This window comes from Homarus americanus, unplaced genomic scaffold (assembly GCF_018991925.1).
Source record: "Homarus americanus isolate GMGI-L3 unplaced genomic scaffold, GMGI_Hamer_2.0 scaffold41592, whole genome shotgun sequence".
NCBI lineage: Eukaryota > Metazoa > Arthropoda > Malacostraca > Decapoda > Nephropidae > Homarus > Homarus americanus.
Genome location: NW_024740109.1, coordinates 460,456 through 481,797, shown reverse-complemented (window position 1 = coordinate 481,797; position 21,342 = coordinate 460,456). Strand labels below are relative to the sequence as shown.

At 47.2% G+C, this 21,342-nt stretch overlaps 1 protein-coding gene across 2 annotated transcripts in view; it reads right to left on the bottom strand.

Moving 5' to 3' along the window:
- The window catches only part of LOC121875214 (beta-1,4-glucuronyltransferase 1-like), a 74,064-nt gene that overhangs the window by 5,665 nt on the left and 47,057 nt on the right, over positions 1-21,342 (bottom strand). The window contains exons 2-3 of one of the 2 annotated variants that reach the window (XM_042379674.1): positions 8,646-8,764; positions 6,008-7,171 (exon numbers count right to left, since the gene is read on the bottom strand). In XM_042379674.1, the coding sequence (XP_042235608.1) occupies positions 6,008-7,171; positions 8,646-8,693 (1,212 nt within the window). In that variant the 5' untranslated portion in view covers positions 8,694-8,764. The remainder of the gene's footprint in view (positions 1-6,007; positions 7,172-8,645; positions 8,765-21,342) is intronic. The other variant, XM_042379675.1, reaches the window with a different exon arrangement.

Below are 21,342 nucleotides of genomic sequence, written 5' to 3'. Positions count from 1 at the left end.
GAAGGTTGAAGAGAGGGGTTGAAGAGTGTCTTGGAGGTTGAAGAGTGTCTTGGGGGTTGAAGAGTGTCTTGGAGAGATGAAGAGTGTCTCGGAGGGTTGAAGAGTGTCTTGGAGAGATGAAGAGTGTCTCGGAGGGTTGAAGAGTGTCCTGGGGGTTGAAGAGTGTCTTGGGGGGGTTGGAGAGTGTATTGCAGGGCCACACAACACCCCCACGGGCCACACAACAACCTTAGGCTCATATAACTAATTCAAGCGTCACATAGGAGGGCCACACTACTTCTAGGGCCACACAGGAGGGACACACAAGAAGCTTAGGGCCACACCACTCCTTACATGGCTACATTACTCATAAGGACAAATAACAACCTTCGGACAACATATCTCCACCCAGGGCCACACAGCAGGGCCACACAGCAGGGCCACATAACAATCCACGAGCCATGTTACTCCTCACTTAGGCAACGTAGGAAGGACACATATCCACCCAAGGGCCACACTATACCTTCGAGGGCCACACAACCACCCTAGGGCCACATTACTCCTTCCGGGGCCACACAGGAGGGCCACAAGGATGGATTAACCCTGAATCTGTGGAGCTTAAGTTGGTGTTTATCTAACCCTACCACCTGTCTCTCTCACCACCTGTCTCTCTCACCACCTGTCTCTCTCACCACCTGTCTCTCCCACCACCTGTCTCTCTCACCACCTGTCTCTCCCACCACCTGTCTCTCCCACCACCTGTCTCTCTCACCACCACCTGTCTCTCTCACCACCTGTCTCCTACCACCTGTCTCCCACCACCTTCTCTCCCCTCACACCTGTCTCCTCCCTTCTGCCTTCTCTCCCCCACCTGTCTCTCTCCTGCAATCTCCTGCCTTGTCTCTTTACCCCGTCTCTCTCACCACCCGTCTCTCTTTCCCCACCTGTCTCTCCCCTACCTGTCTCTCTCCTACCTGTCTCTCTCACCACCTGTCTCTCTCTACCTGCCTCTCCCACCACCTGTCTCTCTCACCACCTGTCTCTCCCCTCACCACCTGTCTCTCTCACACACCTGTCTCTCTCTCACCTGTCTCTCACCCATCCTGTCTCCTCCTCACCACCTGTCTCCTCCCCCACCCGTCTCCCTCTCACCACCTGTCTCTCTCACCACCTGTCTCTCTCTACCATCTCTCTCACCACCTGTCTCTCTCACCACCTGTCTCTCTCACCACCTGTCTCTCTCACCACCTGTCTCTCTCACCACCTGTCTCTCTCACCACCTGTCTCTCTCACCACCTGTCTCTCTCACCACCTGTCTCTCCCACCACCTGTCTCTCTCACCACCTGTCTCTCTCACCACCTGTCTCTAGAATCGACTGACTAAGCTGACATATACAGTATTAAATTAAGAGTCATCGGTTCCTCTTCCTCCCACTTCTTCTCCTTCTTCCTGCTGACGACGCTGACACTACATCCTTCTAGAGGGTGTCAGCTCATCCTCCTTCCTCCTGATACTACTGACATCCAGAAGACGTCAGCACCCTCGAGCCACACGTTATAATTGAAGATTGGAAATTGTTTCTTAAAGCGGTTTACCATTATCTTGCCCCCACCACCTCACTCGCCCTTCGTCTGACGCGCTGTATTGAACGTGGTATGTAAACAATGAACCTCTCTCTCTCTCTCTCTCTCTTCTCTTCATTCTTCTTCATCCTTCGAGCTTGTCTGTCACCACCACTACCACCACTGTCACCACCACTATCACCACTGTCACCACCACTATCACCACTATGTCACCACCATTATCACCACCACTATCACCACTGTCACCACCATTATCACCACCACTTGAGGGAGGTGGCCACACGTTATAGGAGATAACACCGTCAATAGCTGTGGTGTGGAGGGCGGGCGACAAGGCTTGCTGATAACAGAGAGAGAGAGAGAGAGAGAGAGAGAGAGAGAGAGAGAGAGAGAGAGAGAGAGAGAGAGAGAGAGAGATGGCTATTTCTTATCCTTGTACGATCTTAAGCTACTGACTTCAAATTTCCAATGAAGAGTCCACCCTGTTACCTTGAGTCCTAAACACTTCACAATGAACTAGAACGATTTTTTTCCCCGAATAGTTTTGTCCCTCGCTTGACCTCCTGACCTAACCCAACCTAACCTAACCTAACCTAACCTAACCTAACCTAACCTAACCTAACCTAACCTAACCTAACCTAACCTAACCCAACCTAACCTAATCTAATGGCTTCAAGACTCTACCCTCATTTGTAGAAGAAAATAGCTTGTAGTCTCAGTTCAATTAAGCCTCCTGACCGCCATCTTTGCCTCAATGGCCTAGTTAGACTCATCTCATAAGACTCAAGATAAATTGTGTGTTGTTCTTTTTGGTTTACGATTCTCTAAAGACTTAACAAAGCATTCTTGGAATATATTAACTGTTAGTAAAAGAAGAAGAGGAGAAGCAGGAGGAGAAGGAAGAGAAGGAGGAGGATAAGGAAGAAGAGGAGGAGAGGCATCAGTAACAAGAGAAGGAGGAGGAGGAGAGGCATCAGTAAGAGGAGGAGGAGGAGGAGAAGGGAGAGAAGAAGAGGCATCAGTAAGAGGAGAAGGAGGAGGAGAAGCATCAGTAAGAGGAGGAGAAGGGAGAGAAGAAGAGGCATCAGTAAGAGGAGGAGGAGGAAGAGGAGGAGAAGGGAGAGAAGAAGAGGAATAAAAAATGGAGGAGGAGGAGGAGGAAGAGGAGCCGTGTACGTCAAGGCGTCAGTGGTGGAAGTAGGTCGTTGAGTCATTACCTCCGTCATCAGAGGCGAGGGTGTGCCTTCCTCCCGTACGTCCCTACCCCAACCTTCCTCCTTACGTGCCTCCCCAACCTTCCTCCGCCCGTGCCTTCCCCAACCTTCCTCACGCCGTGCACCCCCCAACCTTCCTCCCGCCCGTCTCCCCAACTTCCTCCGCCCGTGCCTCCCCCAACCTTCCTCCACCGTCCACTCCCCCCAACCTTCCTCCCGCTCGTCCCACCCCCAACCTTCCTCCCGCCATCCCTCCCCCCAACCTTCCTCCCTCCGTCCCTCCCAACCTTCCTCCGCCCGTCCCACCCCAACCTTCCTCCCGCCCGTCCACCCCAACCTTCCTCCCGCCGTCCCTCCACAACCTTCCTCCCGCCCGTCCCCACCCCCAGCCTTCCTTCCGCCCGTCCCTCCCCCAACCTTCCTCCCACGCTCGTCCCACCCCCAACCTTCCTTCCGCCCGTCCCACCCCAACCTTCGCTACCCGTCCACCCCAACCTTCCTCCCCTTGCGTCCACCCCAACCTTCCTCCCGCCCGTCCCACCCCAAGCACCCTTCCGTCCCACCCCCAACCTTCCTCACTTAAATCCACTCCCCCAACCTTCCTCCCGCCAAATCCCACCCCCCAGCCTTCCTTCACTTGTGCCTCCCCCAACCTTCCTCCCGCCCGTGCACCTCCCCCAACCTTCCTCCGCCCGTCCTCTAACCTTCCTCCGCCCGTCCCACCCCCAACCTTCCTTCCCACCAGTCCCTCCCCAACCTTCCTCCCGCCGTCCCACCCCCAACCTTCCTTCCGCCGTCCTCCCCAACACCTCCGCCCAATCCCCTCCCCCCAACCTTCCTCCCGCCCGTCCCTCTCGCTGGACAGAACAAAAACAACGCCAGTGATTCTATGGTGGAGGCTGGATTAAGTCAGGTCAGGTCATGTTAGGTCAGGTTAGGTAACATCATATCAACTCATATTAAAGCTATTTATACATGTTAATATTCCTCTAGGTCGTCCCACCCTTGAAGTCGTGTTGCCGTGAGCTCAACAAAGACAAGACCTCCTCACAGGTAAGAGCCCAGGTGTTATGTGTAGCCCCCTCCCCTACAGGTAAGAGATGTAGGCCACAACAGCGTGATAAGAGGCGTCTCTCCATCACACGCTCGGAAAGTCTCTAGTTAAATGTCTTCCTCGTAAATGATGAGACAAAAAATAGATCACCTGGAGATTAAACACAATAACGGTAACCTAACCTAACCTAACCCAACGCTGACCTCACCTCACCTAACGTAACCTAACCCAACGCTAACTTAACCTAATCTAACCTAACCCAACGCTAACTTAACCTAATCTAACCTAACCCAACGCTAACTTAACCTAATCTAACCTAACCCAACGCTAACCTAAATACAACCTAACCCAACGCTGACCTCACTAATCTAACCTAACCTAACGCTAACCTCCCTAAGTCTCGGTTAATGGTGCTCCGCCAGTAACGTCAAGGCATCAACGGGAGACAACGAGCTGATCAAATTGAGATAAGTGACGACTATTGTTGACCTTGACCTCTGACCTATCTGACCTGATAATCAATACACACGGCGGACAGGCAGTTGGACAAAGGGACGGATAAACGGACTGAAGGGTGAATAGACGGAAGAATAGACTCCACACACACACATTCACACATTAATACCCCACACACACACACATACACACACCCACACACAAACACACACACACACACACACACACACACACACACACACACATTAATACCCACAAAATTGGAATCCAAGTTAGTGGGATACAAATTAGTAACATTCACTAATGCCATAAATTATAGGACTCATAAAGTAAGGGTTGATTACAAGATTGTTTGTGATATTTCTTTTTTTCTCTCATGTCTGACCGTTTTCTCTCATGTCTGACCGTTTTCTCTCATGTCTTACCGTTTTATCTCATGTCATACCGTTTTCTCTCATGTACAGCTTCTCGTGTCCCATCATGTAAATCCTCCCATTCACCTTCTTGTCTTCCCACTTTTGTATACATAGAATATTCCAACTTTTTCTTATCATTCATTCCCCTTTCGCGTATTCCTGTCATCAATTTCGCATCATAGGGTGGAGTCGTATCCTAATTTTGCACCTCGTGGGAGTCCATTTTAGAAGCTTGATCTCCGCCCCCCCAAAAAAATGAATTATATCGCGTCACAGGAGATATTTACGTGAGAGAGAGAGAGAGAGAGGTGAGAGGGGTGGGGTGGGAGAGGGAGGTGGGGTGGAGAGGGGGTGGGGTGAGGGGTGGGGTGGAGGGGTGGGTAAGGGAGGAGGGGGGTGGAGGAGGGGATGCACAGCTGTTCGGGTCGACACACCATCAATTGACCATCATCAACATCGTCTATATTATTCTGCCTTTTATCACCACCACATCCTCCCCACCCCCCACTCTCTCTCTCCATCATTCTACCCTCTCTATCACCTCCCCCCTCCATCATCATCTCATCCCCTCTTCCACCTCATCCTCGCTATCAACTTCCACCCTCCACCACCTCACCCTCTCCACTCTGCCTATTCATCACTTTTTCCACCTACTTATCCTTCGCTCTCTTTATCACTTTCTTAAGAGCTGTCAACTCCATCACCATCACCACTATCCTGCACCCCTCTTACCACAACCTCTCACCACCATAAACCCTCACCACCACAATTTCTCACCACCATAACCTCTCACCATTACCACTACATTCAAAGGTACAGGGTAACCTTGTTCTTAACCATATAAACTACACACCTGTTATACTCTCTCTCTCTCTCTCTCTCTCCAGATGGCTCAGGGTAACACTCAGGGGTAATGTTCCTGGACAGTCTTGAACAAGGTCACAAGATAATGAGAGGTGTAAAGAGCGACACAAACACCATCCTCATCATAAACACATTATCAGGAAGGTTGTCGGTGAAGTAATTTGGTGAGTGTGAGGCGTCCAGCAGGTGAGCCATGATGAGGGGGGTGACGGAAGTGTGGCTGCCTTGTAGTGTTCGTGTGCAAGATGAGGTAATGTAAATAATGTACACTGCAGCTGAAGCACATTTAAGTACTATTTATAGGTTTGAAAAGTCCGTACTTGTAGAAAGTACTTACCTGTGTTACCTATATTGATCTAATGAGTGTGGAGGCAGTGGCGAGGAGAATTTTGAACAGTGAGTGAAGGGAAAGCTTCTGTACAATACTGACAGTGACTGACCTGCGTCATCTTGTCGGAGCGACCCTCCCAGGAGAGCCGCTCGTCGTAGAGAGGCTCCAGGTGGGTGCCCACGTAGATGGGCTCCCAGTGGTGGTAGGGCGGGTGTCTCTTGGCCACCATCACCACGTTGACGGTGTCGCTGGCGTTGGAGTCGGCCCACTCTCGCATGCCAGGCACTTTATGACATTGCGGACACACAAACTTGTGGAAAGGGATTGCGGATCCTCGCTTGAGCATGCGGACCAGCGCAGCTTTGGTGGTGGGCGGCCGAAACCCACTCTTCACTTCGAAGATGGGCAGGACGTAGACGCGACGGGTGGGAGCGGCGGCCCGCGACGCGTCCTGCCTCCTCATCATATCCATGAAGAAGTTGATGAAGTCCAGGGACGGGTATAACTCCACGTCGCTGGCCAGCACGAAGTAGGTGGCGGCCGCCCGACGCGCGATGTTGCGTGCTATGTTGACGGGATACGTGAGGTTGTGGGCACGCTTGTAGGTGTGGGTGGCGAGGTAGGGGGGCGGCGTGGAACAGGAGGGACGCTGGGCCAGCAACTGGGCGGTGGGCGGTACGTGGTTAGGCATGTGGTCGGCCGGGAAAAACAGATGGAAGGTGACATGCTTAGCCACGAGGGGGCGGCAGGTGCGCAGGAAGGCCACAGTACGCAGCGTAGTGTTGAAGTCCCCTCCAGGGGCGAACACTGCAGCGCTGACGGGGCCTCGCCAGCGTTCCACCAGCGGTACCACATTGTCCAGGAAGGTGAAGTCTGCGTGCGTGGTGTATGTCACCGACTCATTACACGCGGGCTGGGTGTCTGCCGGCACATAGTTGTACAGCACCCAATGTGTGCCGTGCAGGGCAGGGCGAAACGTGAGTGTGGGTGTGTGGCACGTGTGCAGGTCAGGGTACACCTTTTCCTGCAAGGTAGGCGCGGGTGTGGGCGGCGCGGGGGGCTCGGAAGGGTCATCGATGGTAGGTTCTCCCTCGGTAGGGTAATCGACGGGCTCCGGGGAGGCTGTGAGGTTGTCATGGATGAGGGTGAGGGAAGCGCGGGGGGCCAGTAGGCGGGGGGGCGCCGCCACGTGCACAGCCACGTACAACGCGAACACTACGTTGAGGAGGAAGCTGCCCCGCACCAGAGCGCTGCGCCGCCACCCCACCATCACCTGTAGGAACACAAACACTACATGTTAACACAACGTTCAGCTATATTTTTGTTTTGCTTTCACGACAATTTATCCATAAGTGACGTACTCACACACACACACACACACACACACACACACAAGTCAGTAGTATATATGAGAGAGAGAGAGAGAGAGAGAGAGAGAGAGGAGAGAGAGAGAGAGAGAGAGAGCTGACACGCTTCACACAACAAAGGATGACAGTCAGCTCATCTCAGACATACACGACCTCCTATTTGGCATTACTGGCTCACCTCACCGAGGCAGGGAGGAGGAGGAGGAGGGGTATAAGGAGAGAAACGAAGCGAAAGGGATAATAGAAGAGGGAAGATGGGATGAGGGGGAAAAAGAAGAGGGGAGGCAGGGAAACAGATGAAGTAAGAAGAATTAAAAAAAACAAAAAACAATGACAACCACACAAACAACAACAAAAACAACAACAATAAGAACCACAACAACAACAACAACACCGACAGAAATAACAACGACAACAACAAAGACAGCAAACACAACAACGAGAATATGGAGGAAAAGTGAGAGAAAGAACAAAATCAAAGAGGAAGAAGGGAATAGAGGGGAGGAGGAGGAGGATGAAGAGGAAGAGAGAAGGAGGAATAATTGTACCCCATTCTGATCCTGGCCAGCAGTCATCATCATCATAATCATCATCATCATCATCATCATCTATAGTAATAGCAGTAGTAATTATAAAATATATTATTATTATAGATAGATAGATAGATAGATAGATATACTGTATTATTATTATTATTATATTATTTATTATTATTATCGTTGGGTCGTGGTTCCCGTCAGCTTAAATAAATTTATTTTTAAATTTTTTATCACGGATTTTTAGCAATTTTACTATTGTTACAGCTTCTGTTTATCACATTCCTCTGCACTCATTTATTTGTTTACTTATTACGGAAACAAAGGAAAAAGGGGAATATATTTCTTGTTTTTATTTAAAATTTCATTCTAAAATAATGTATTTTATAGTTGCCATTGAGAAAGGGGGAGAGAGAGAGTCCACTGATGAAGTTCATAAAGTACACCAGAAACCTTTACTGAATGAAATGAAAGTGGGTCCCAGAGGTGTCATGCCTATGGGACCCCAGGGGTCCGGTAGCGACAGTGTGGACACAACACAATGTGTACTAAGCCTTTGGTAGCCCAGTAACCAGTGTGGCCATCACTGTATTCACTGCCCCAGCTATGAACAGTTAGGTAACCATTCGCAGCTGGGTGGACTGAGGATGACCAGGGTGTGAACCAGCTACCCTCAGAACAAGAGGTGAGCGCTGTATAAACTCGGCCCCGGCACCTCTGTTAAATTACAGGATAAGAGATTCAAAGAAAGAGTTAAGAGGGATTAATATGAGCCAAGACTCCAAGACAAGTTATGTTGTATCATGAGCTGTGAACCGGTAAAACACGCGCTAGTTCTACTCACAAGGAGGCAGCGGACGCTCAGTGGTCCGTTCCTTCTAAAATCAGACATTGTTCAGTGTTGGTTTGTGTTATGCCGCTGGAAGGCGGCAGCAGTACCCACGACCGCTGCGGAGTCTTAGCCTATGTGGGGGGAAAAAGTGCTACGTGAGGTGAAGAACTCCAGGTGCTAGGATAATAAGGTGCAACAGGTGTTAGGATAATAAGGTGCAACAGGTGTTAGGATAATAAGGTACAACAGGTGTTAGGATAATAAGGTGCAACAGGTGTTAGGATAATAAGGTGCAACAGGTGTTAGGATAATAAGGTGCAACAGGTGTTAGGATAATAAGGTACAACAGGTGTTAGGATAATAAGGTGCAACAGGTGTTAGGATAATAAGGTACAACAGGTGTTAGGATAATAAGGTGCAACAGGTGTTAGGATAATAAGGTGCAACAGGTGTTAGGATAATAAGGTACAACAGGTGTTAGGATAATAAGGTGCAACAGGTGTTAGGATAAAAAGGTGCAACAGTGTTAGGATATAAGGTGCAACAGGTGTTAGGATAATAAGGTTAACAAGGTGTTAGGATAATAAGGTGAAACAGGTGTTAGGATATAAGGTGCAACAGGTGTTAGGATAATAAGGTTGCAACAGGTGTTAGGATAATAAGGTTGCAACAGTGTTAGGATAATAAGGTGCAACAGGTGTTAGGATAATAAAGGTGCAACAGGTGTTAGGATAATAAGGTGTAACAGGTGTTAGGATAATAAGGTGAAACAGGTGTTAGGATAATAAGGTGCAACAGGTGTTAGGATAATAAGGTACAACAGGTGTTAGGATAATAAGGTGCAACAGGTGTTAGGATAATAAGGTGCAACGAGTTTTAGGATAATAAGGTACAACAGTGTTAGGATGTTAGGGTGTTAGGATAATAAGGTGCAGCAGGTGTTAGGATAATAAGGTGCAGCAGGTGTTAGGATAATAAGGTGCAACAGGTGTTAGGATAATAAGTGCAACAGGTGTTAGGATAATAAGGTGCAACACGTGTTAGGATAATAAGGTAAACGGTGTTAGGATAATAAGGTAACGGGTGTTAGGATAATAAAAAACAGGTGTTAGGATAATAAGGCAGCAGGTGTTAGGATAAAAGGCAGCAGGTGTTAGGATAATAAGGTGCAGCATGTGTTAGATAAGGCAACAGGCAGTAGGATAATAGCAAAGGGTGTTAGAATAATAAGGCAACAGGTGTTAGGATAATAAGGTGCAACAGGTGTTAGGATAATAAGGTGCAACACGTGTTAGGATAATAAGGTGAAACAGGTGTTAGATAAAAGGTAATGGGTAATAGGATAATACAAAACAGGTGTTAGGATAATAAGGCAGCAGGTGTTAGGTAAAAGGTGCAGCAGGTGTTAGGACAATAAGGTGCAGCATGTGTTAGGATAATAAGGTAAACAGGTGTTAGGATAATAAGGCAACAGGTGTTAGGATAATATAAAAAGTGTTAGGATAATAAGGTAAATAGGTGTTAGGATAATAAGGCAACAGGTGTTAGGATAATAAGGCAACAGGTGAGGATAATAAGGTAACATATGATAATAAGGTAAAACAGGTATTAGGATAATAATGTACAATAGGTATAATATGATAACAGGTGTTAGGATAATAAGGTGCAACAGGTGTTAGGATAATAGTAAACAGGTGTTAGGATAATAAGGTGCAACAGGTGTTAGGATAATAAGGTACAATAGGTGTTAGGAATAATAAGGTGCAACAGGTGTTAGGATAATAAGGCAACAGGTGTTAGGATAATAAGGTGCAACAGGTGTTAGGATAATAAGGTGCAACAGGTGTTATAATATGTATGTCTGTGCTGCAACACCTAAGTTCTTCAACACGTAGACAAAACAACAAATTTTAAACATTAGGGAGACATTTTTTTCAGGGGTAAATTTTTGTTTGACTGGGGACTAGAAATTATTGACCAGCACATCTGAAGCCTTCCACACTAACCTACACCCATCTACCGCCTACACCCTCTTGCTACACCCATCCACACCCTCTGACACACTCCTACACCCTCCTGCAACCCCACCCACACCCTCTGACACACCCTAACCTCTGCACCCCCACCCACACCTTCTGACACACACTCACACCCCTCTGACACACTCCCACACCCTCCGGCACCCCCACCCACACCCCTCTGACACACTCCTACACCCTCCTGCACCCCACCCACACCCCCTGACACACTCCCACACCCTCTGACACACCCCCACCCACACCCTCTGACACACTCCCACACCCTCCCACCCCCACCCACACCCTCTGACACACCTCCACACCCCTCTGACACACCCCCCCACCCACACCCTCCCCTGCACCCACACCCTCTGACACACTCCCACACCCCTCTGACACACCCCACCCACACCCCTGACACACTCCTACACCCTCCTGCACCCCCACCCACACCCTCTGACACACTCCCACACCCTCTGACACACCCCACCCACACCTCTGGACACACCCCTACACCCTTCTGACACACCCCCACACCCCTCCCGTACATGATAATAGTTGTCAGGGCGGTTCACATACATACATAAAATACATACATACATACATACATAATATATACTGTACATACATATATATGTTTATATGTATATCAGTATAAATACATACAAGCGCACAAAAGAAACGTTTGCAAACACCAATAGCGCGCACGCGCACGCGCACACACACACACACACACACACACACACACACAGTCTGGGGTAGAAGAAATACAATATCGTGAATATTCAATCAGCTCTCCCTTCATTATGCACTGTGACGTCACATTACAGGGAACATGGGTGACCGAAATTTGGCCTCGAGCTGCGTATAAACTGTCCTCGAGAGACCGTTCCATCAGCGAGGTCAGGAGAGGAGGATATGAGTTTCTGGGGGATGGGGTACCTGTTAGGGGGTGACGGGTACCTGCTGGGTGACGGGCACCTGCTGGGGGTGTGACGGGTACCTGCTGGGGGTGTGACGTGGGCACCTGCTGGGGGTGTGACGAAGTACCTGCTGGGGTGTGAAGTACCTGCTGGGGGTGACGTGTACCTGCTAGGGTGACGTGAGTATCTGCTGAATGACGTGGGTACCTGCCGGGGGTGTGACGTGGGTACCTGCTGGGGGACGTGGGGTACCTGCTGGGGGTGTGATGAGGTACCTGCTGGGGACGGGGTACCTGGTGACGTGGTACCTGCTGGGGTGACGTGGGCACCTGCTGGGGGTGTGACGTGGGTACCTGCTGGGGTGTGACGTGGGCACTGGTTGGGGGGTGTGACGGGTACCTGCTGAATGACGTGGGGTGGTACCTGCTGGGAATGACGTGGGGTACCTGCTGGGGGGTGACGTGGGGTACTTGCTGGGGTGGTGTTGGGAGGTGTGTTACAGGAGGGGACAACATAAATTGCTCTCAGTGGTCGTGGAAATAACCCAGAAGTAAGAGAAACGGCACCAGATATAAATAATAAACCTCTATGTTGAATAATTAGCGCCGGAAAGAAAGACAAATAAGCCAATAAGCCACCACCAAAAATTTAAACATGATACCCGAGGCACCGACTCTATTCAGAGATAGTGAAGAAAACAAATTAAGCGAGATAGTAGTGACTAGTAACGATGTTAGTAAGCAAATGGACAAACTAAAGCCTAATAAGTCACCAGGTCCCGATGAGATATTTGCCATAGCATTAAAGGAATGTAAGGAAGAGCTTAGTATGCCCTTAGCAAAGTTGTTTAACATGTCCTTAAAAACAGGTGGAGTACCAGAATCCTGGAGGATAACGAATGTAATACCGATTTTCAAGAAGGGGGATAGATCAGTATCCTCTAACTACTGTCCAATCAGTCTAACAACAATTGTAGGCAAATTACTGGAAGCAATCATTTCAAACTCTATTCGAAACCACCTATAGAAGCACAAACTGATCAATGATTCCCAGCATGGCTTCACAAGCGGACGTTCTTGTCAACTAATCTATTAACATTCTTTTCATCAGTTTTCGAATCGGTGGACGAGGGGCACAATTATGATTTGGTATATCTCGACTTTAGTAAAGCCTTCGACAGAGTCCCCCACGAAAGACTAATTAGAAAGGTAGAAGCTCATGGCATCAAAGGTGACATCCTTAAATGGATTAGGGCGTGGTTACAGGACAGGAAACAGCGAGTGAGCATTAACGGCACTAAATCCCATTGGAGCAACGTCACAAGTGGAGTTCCCCAAGGCTCAGTACTTGGACCATTATTATTTATCATATATATAAACGACATAGATATCGGCATAGACAGCAACATAAGTAAATTTGCTGATGACACTAAAATAGGACGTGTAATTAAATCTGACGAGGACTCTGCAAAACTACAGGAAGATCTAAACAAAATTTTCGAATGGTCTGAAAAATGGCAGATGAAATTCAATGTGGACAAATGTAAAGTACTCAGTATAGGAGATGTAAACAGGGAAACCAGTTACCAGATGAACAACGATGCCATTGAGAAATCCGACTGCGAGAGAGATTTAGGAGTAATGATAAGTAGGAATCTTAAACCAAGTAAACAATGTGTTTTTGCTCGTAACAAGGCTAATAAAGTACTTGGGTTCATACAAAGGAGTGTTAGTTACAAGACTAGCGAGGTCATCTTAAGATTATATCTTGCGCTTGTGAGACCTCACCTGGATTATGCAGTTCAGTTCTGGTCACCGTATTACAGAATGGATATACTGTAGAATCCTTGGAAAGAATCCAGAGGAGAATGACAAGACTAATCCCGGGCATTAAGAACCTTGAGTACAGAGACAGGTTAAAGCATCTTAATTTGCACTCCCTCGAGAGACGTACAGTAGAGCGAGGGGCGACATGATAGAGGTGTATAAATGGAAGTCAGGGCTAAACAAAGGGGACATTACAAAGGTACTCAAACTATCCAACCAGGAGCGAACTCGTAATAATGGTTTTAAATTAGACAAATTTAGATTTAGGCGCGAAATAGGTAAACACTGGTTTGGAAACAGAGTAGTGGATGAATGGAACAAGTTACCAAGCATCCTCATTAACTCGAATACGCTGGATAGCTTCAAACATAGGTTGGATGCTTATATGAGCAATAGGGGTTGGGTGTAAATGGGACTGCCCAGTGTGGGCCAATAGGCCCGCTGCAGTTTCCTCCATTCTTGTGTTCTTATGTTCAATGACTACTACTACTACTACTACTACTACTACTACTACTACTGCTTCTACTATGCTTCTTTTGTTTCAAATAGCCTCTAACCTCCCCGTATAGTCAAACTTTCTCCACCATTTCATCACCTAACTATCATAATACAAAGGCAACTACCTTAGCTGAGTTAGTTAAGCCACAGATCTATGCGGCATTCAGTGTCTGTTGCCTCAGAGTCCATGTTGGTTTAGGGGCCAATGATCTCGTTCCCCTGAGGCACAGGAGAGCAGACCTGAGCAAAGTGAATGATAGGCCACGTAATTTCTACATCTGTTCTGATAACACCCTATGCTGCCAAGGGGTCGAATATCCTGATGTCAAAGAAGGCTCGCTATCCCCGTGTACAAAATCCTACAGCACTGACGTCTTCGCGGGGTTTGAAGGAAACATTCACCGTTCAGTGGGAGGAGGGTCGGTTCCACCGTGACGTCACGGCATATCTCCTTCAACACATTCACTGTGAGGTCCCTGATTTCGTCATCCTTCATGTAAAAGAATCCTTCCTTCTTGCACACCATGGCGTGGTTGATGCAGTAGGATATTCCACCCACACATAGGGCATGCATGCCTTCCATTGGCTAATCTTGCCTTAGACTCTTAGAGCAATGGCGTCTGTGAATTCTTTTTTGTTAACGCTAAAGCCCTTTACTCTTTTCTGTGAGACTGTTAACCTGTGTGAGGCGCCCACTCCAAGCGCTACTTTCACTTTTCTCTTCAGGATCTCTGACAGTTCACGTTTTTCGCTTTGGATGTGTTGCCTTCTGTTGAAATGGAACGTAGAATTTTGTGTAGTTCGTTGGAGTCTTCCTCATTTGCTGCATTTTGAGCAACCATATGGTCAGTAAGTGCTGCTGTGAACTTGATAAAACTTTGATGTTCGGTGGCAGTAAGCTACACTGGCTTTATCATTCCCATTCCTCCCAGTCTCGGTGGTAGTGCAAGGAGTAACCTTTTTGCTGGGGTTAGGTGAAGGCTTTTCACTAGTGTTGGGATAAAAGCGACCCTAGTGGATTCTTCCAGAGGGCGGAGAAGAGGTCCTATTTCAAGGATAGTACGCATCAGATAGTTCCATCAAAGTTTGACTCCATGGGGTGAATGCTGCATACAGCACACGTGGCTCCGTTTTAGCAATTTTAGACAGAGCTGAAATTTTCTTCACCCACTTATTTACCTTTCCCGTTACGTACTCGGTCTTGTAATCATTCGTGCCGATTACCGCGCCTAGGTTAATTTGTCCTCACTACCGACGAAGATCTCCATAGTCCGGTCGTAGTATTGTGACTTTAAAATAGGAAGGACTTGCTGGCATTTGGGTGGTACCCTATTTGTGGACCATGTGATGTTACCAGGCCCCACCACTGTTTATTAGTCCCTGCACCTGTGAGGTCATCAGCAAATGCTCTCTGTTTGAGATTGGTGGTTTCATAACTTAGTGTGTGTTGAAGCACAGGTAGGTGCGGCGTTCCCTCCGTTGGCTGTATGGCGGTATAAGCTACTACTACTACCACTACTACTACCACTACTACTACCACTACTACTACCACTACTACTACCACTACTACTACCACTACTACCACAACTACAATTAATAATAATAATAGAAATAATAATAGAAATAATAATAGAAATAATAATAATAATAGAAATAATAATAATAATAATAATAATAATAATAATAATAATAATAATAATAATAATAATAATAATAATAATAATAATAATAATAATAATAGAAATAATAATAATAATAATAATAATAATAATAATAATAATAATGATAGAAATTATAATAATAATAATAATAATAATAATAATAATAATAATAATATAAAAACCAAAATAAGTGAAATGTGACAATGCGATACAGTAGACTTTTGCATCGGTATATCTGTTACAGGGAATTTGTGTAACATATATAAAACACACACACACACACACACACACACACACACACAATATACAATACAGTAGATACTTCAGAGTGACGTATAAACAGTTCAATTTTTTCCCATAGGAGTGAGTGACGGGCGGCCCCTTCACGTCTGGGAATTATTTTACCACACAACACACGCACACACACACACACGCACACACACACACACGCGCGCACACACACACACACACACACACACACACGCGCACACACACGCGCACATCTCCACTGTGTATAGTGTTCGTATCATACACCAGGTGAAACATGGGGTCTCCTCCCCATGACCCTACTTGGCCTGTCTGCCCGATCGATGCTCAAGTGTCCCAGTGACGTAATGAAAGGGTGTGTGTGTGTGTGTCATCTTACACATACACACATATATATATATACAGGCCATTATCCCCTCTCTCTCTCTCTCTCTCCTCCCTCCCTTCCCCAGCCTTTCCTGCCCCATCCCCACCCTTCAGTCCTCCCAGCCCCCCCAGCCTCCCGGCCCCCCCCCAGCCCCCCCCCTCCCCGGTAGCCCCCAGCCCCTCCCAGCCAGCCCCCGGTCCCCCCAGCCCCTCCTCCCAGTACCCCCCAGCCCCTCCCGGTCCCCCAGCCCCTCCTCCCGGTAGCCCCCCAGCCTCCCAGCCCCCAGCCTCCCAGTGCCCCCCTCCCCCCAGCCTCCTCCCGGTCCCCAGCCCTCCCCCCCAGCCCCTCCCAGTCCCAGCCCCTCCCAGCCCCCCAGCCCCTCCCGGTCCCCCAGCCCCCGGTCCCAGGCCCCCCCAGTCCCCAGCCCCTCCTCCCGGTCCCCCAGCCCCTCCTCCCGGTCAGCCCCCAGCCCCTCCTCCCCCAGTAGCCCCCAGCCCCAGCCCTCCCCGGTAGCCCCCAGGTCATCAACATAAACCAGGCCAACATTACCCAGACAGCTCATATAAATTTGTGTTCCTTCAGCCTGACACTTAGTGAGATCACCATCACCAACCTTCTCTCTCTCCTCTCCCTCTCTCCCTCACCCTCCTTCCCTCCTCACCCTCCCTCTCCTAGTATAGATTTCCTCCCTTAGTCCTTTCCATAGTGTAGATTTCCCCCAGTGTATCTCCCCTGCCCTCACCCTCTCCCCCACCTTCACCTCCCCCTACCTTCACCCCGCCCCTGCCCCCACCTCACCTCCTGCCTGCTCTCACTTCTAATACCTTCTAGTTCCTCCCATACCCAGCCGCCTCCTTCACTCGCCTCCCCTCCCCTCACCTCATCTCCCCTCACCTCATCCCCACCCACTCACACACAGTCTGTACGCCTATTGCCCACAAGTCTCCCCCCTCCCACCCGCCTTACCACAGGGAGGACATGTCGCAGTGCGCCTGGTGTCCCTGGGGGCCCCACCGGCACTCCATGGGGCCCCTCACTGATACACACTCACACATCCGTCCTCTCTTCCCTACTCCCTCTGGTGTTTTTGGACACACACACACACACACACACACACACCTCTCCTATCTTATACTCTCCTCTCCTTTCCCTTATACTGCATATATATATATATATATATATATATATATATATATATATATATATATATATATATATGTATATATATATATATATATAAATGTGTGTGTGTGTGTGTGTGTGTGTGTGTGGAAGAACAAGAATAGTTAAATTAATAAATATATACATAAAATAATAAATAAATAAATAGTTTAATGAATAAATTAATAACAGAGTAGAGTCATGGCGGCCAGGGTCGGGTTTATTTGTTTACTGTTTCATTGTAAATATTATTTACGTTACCTTCCTTAATTACTGTGACAGTCTGGGTCAGGTGTACACCCCCCCTACACCCCTCTCTTTCTCTCATATATATATACATATATATATATATATATATATATATATATATATATATATATATATATATATATATATATATATATATATATATATATATATATATATATATATATACTCATGTACTCATCTATTGTACACATTAATATAAGCTTTTCTCAACATAAGGCCGTTCACATGTCCGTATTGAATACAAGTCCCTGCATGCTGCGCATTTAAATGCAAAATCCGTATACATATGTGCATTATAGTGTGTGTGTGTGTGTGTGTGTGAGTGTGTGTGTGTGTGTGAGTGTGAGTGTGTAAACCCGTGTACATGCCCAATAAAAGCTCTGTGAATACTAAACAGTGCTACAGTACCCGGTGACGGACACGGGGAGGAAGGGGGTGAGGGTGAAGGGAGGGATGGAAGAGAAGTGAAGGGGAGATGGAAAAAGAATAGCAGAGGGGAAGTAAGGGAGGGAAAACGGCAGATGGTGGGAAATGAGAGAGGGAGTGGAAAGGAGAGGTGAGAGGGTTGGAGAGACTGAGAGGGAATGGGGATGGAGTGGAGGGGGGAGGGTTGTAGTGGGAAAAGCGGGAGGGAGAGGGAGGAGAGGGAGAGAGAGAGAGGAGGAAGAGAAGAGAGAGAGAGGGTGGGAGGGAAGTCGACACTAGGAATGAACGAAGCGCCGGAACTAATTTGCATACGAGATCCACTAATTCGCACTACAGTTAAAAAAAAAAACCTCAACTCCCGATGAACTTGCGTGAGTCCGTCGGTGGTGTGACGTAACGTTTATTGCCCAATCACAAAACATATGGAGTGTGACGTAATGTTTAATGGCCAATCATACAACAGATATAAGGAATGTGAAGAGATAGGAAGGAGAATCATGGTCAGGGGGGAATACATGATAAGATACAGGGTGAGGGGGGACACATTTCATCCCCCCCACCCCTGCCTCCCTCAGCCTGTGTGACCGCCTCTGGGTAAATTCCTTGCGTTCTCTCTCTCTCTCTCTCTCTCTCTCTCTCTCTCTCCACCATCTCCCCATCTGCTTCCTCCCCCACCTCCTTCTCCCCATCCTCGTTCTAGCCCTCCTTCTCCTCCTCCTCAGTCAGACACAGGGCCGAGTGGGTGGGTCAATGCTAACCCTCGCCAGCTCTCAACCTGTTATTTATAAAGATTAATTCAGCCTTTATCCTCCGTCACTTTGCATACAGATACGTGTGTGTGTGTGTGTGTGTCGGCGGAGAGAGAGAGAGAGAGAGAGAGAGAGAAGGAGAAGGGATGGAGAGAATATGGAGATGAAGAGGAATGATGAAGTGACGTTGGTTTACATCCTCTTCCTTCCTTCTCCTCCCCACCCATCTTGCTACCCGTACTTGGCCGGTCGAGGTCTCCCAAGCCTCGGTATCCGGCCTTATCCGGAATATCTCTCGCTCGTGACGGATGTTAGCTCAAATAGTCATAGTCCGTGAACCGTTATCCACAACACCGATCAAATTACAAAAAAAAAAACACTTACAGAATAATTATAATTAACCGGCATGATATATTCTCAACCGGTACTGACGGAGGTGAGATCAAGCGAGGCGGGTGTTGAGGTGACCAGAGACTACCACAACTCTACAACATCCATACACTAGTTTTTTATTTCCCCTTTGTGTCAACGATTCTCAAACATTTATTTTTTTTTAGTAAGTTAAAGATCAATACAGATTCTCTATTTGTTGTAATACTAAAAAAAAAAATAAAAAATACGCCCGAGAAGTGACGTCACGTGGTAAACTAATTCCAGGTCGTATACATTTACACTGTCTTAAATTCCGGGTCATGTAAGCAAGGCCAGATATCCCTATGTTATTTCCTTCAATTTCCAACAAAAACAAATTTATAAACAAAATAAATAAAAGTCCGGCATTAAAGTTATGTTGTGTTAACGCCACCCTGTCACCCTCCAGCTTCCCCCGGGTGGACAGGATGTAAACTAAGGGCGTCAACAAGCACAAGGACCGACGAGTCAACAGGGGATCACCGCCCGCCAAGTGTCAGCCAACACCAGGGGCCCCAATATTTTACTTCCTACTTTCTCTCTCTCTCATATATATATATATACACAGGAAGTCCCATGACGTTATGTGACCTCAGGAGTTTATTCTTGAGGTCACTTCTGGTCAAAAAACTTCAATGAATATGGATCAGATTCTCAACGTTTAAGTAATATTGAGTATTTGAAGACAGAGAGAGAGATTTACACGTTATTTGAATATTTGAATGATTAAGCTCTACAAATGTACAGTTTAATCTGCAATAAATGTTCAAAATGGCCGCCTCGTATCCAAAAATTAACAGAGGAGATGAACAAGAGATTAACAGCTTCGTCGAATCATGGAGGCTGCAGCACACAACTACTCTAACCTTCTTGGTAATGTTACTCACTTATGTTACCACGAGCTAGAGTGTGTGTCCAAGCTGAGGGCGGACAAAGATAAAACTATATATGTACAGCATTTACTCAAGTCATAGAACATTATTGAGTGGAAAGAACGTAAAAAAAATAAACACCCTGCCGTTCTTATTTACTCTTAACTTTATTGAATTTATTCTGTTTTTAGAAAAGATACGGTGTGTGTTCCAGAGACATCAATACTCTCTCTCTCTCTCTCTCTCTCTCTCTCTCTCTCTCTCTCTCTCTCTCTCCAGGTCTAAAGTTTCTCTTGATCGTCTTCCATTAAAACAATATGTCAGAGGGAAAAAAAAGTGTTGTGTGTTACAGAGGCCAGAGAATGGTGGTGAACCGTGAATGGTGCACTTGCATGACGTCGTTTAGTTTCCAGTTATTGTTGAGTTTCCAGGAAGATGATGTCCGCAAGACCCCCCCCCCAAGGCAGTTGAGAGTTCCAGGAGGATAAAGAATTATTACCCTCAAGAAATTCCAGGCAGGAGAGAATTAGAAGAATTATGGAACGTTTTCATTTTAAAGAACTCCCGGGGAAGGTGAAACAGCATCAGTGTCAACGTCGTCCACAAGAACAATCATGAGAGAGATCTTGGAGAGCGTCTGATGTGTCAACCGAACCAACTTCCGAGTGGTAAGAAGGATCAGGTAAGACGCACACACACACACACACACACACACACACACACACACACACACACACAAAACCCTCCCAGGCAGCAGAAACTTGGAGCGAAGGTTAAGGGAGAGCGTCCACTGCGTCCACAAACAATTTCAAGGAATAGCAAGTTCCAGAAAAGCCCATAAGAACGCTTCCTCACAAGAGAGTTTCACGGGAAGATAAAAGAACGCTGCTGACAAACTTTTCCAAGATACAGAGGATTCCAGAGAAGATATATGAACCTCTGTACGCACACACACACACACACACACACACACACACACACACACACACACACAGATATGCAGGCAGTAGTGTTCCGAGTAGGTAAAGGGACACAGCTCGCACACACACACATCCCAATAGATATAAAGTTCCAGGAAAAGAAAAAAAACACAACGTCAGCTAAATTAAACTTTCAAACTATGACACAAAAATCCAGAAACAGTACAAGACGCAACTCACCTGACACACACACACACACACATTAAGTAGAGGAATTTGGAAAGGTTAAAAAAAAAATATTTCTTTATCTACAAACATCAAATGAATGTAAACTCTCTCT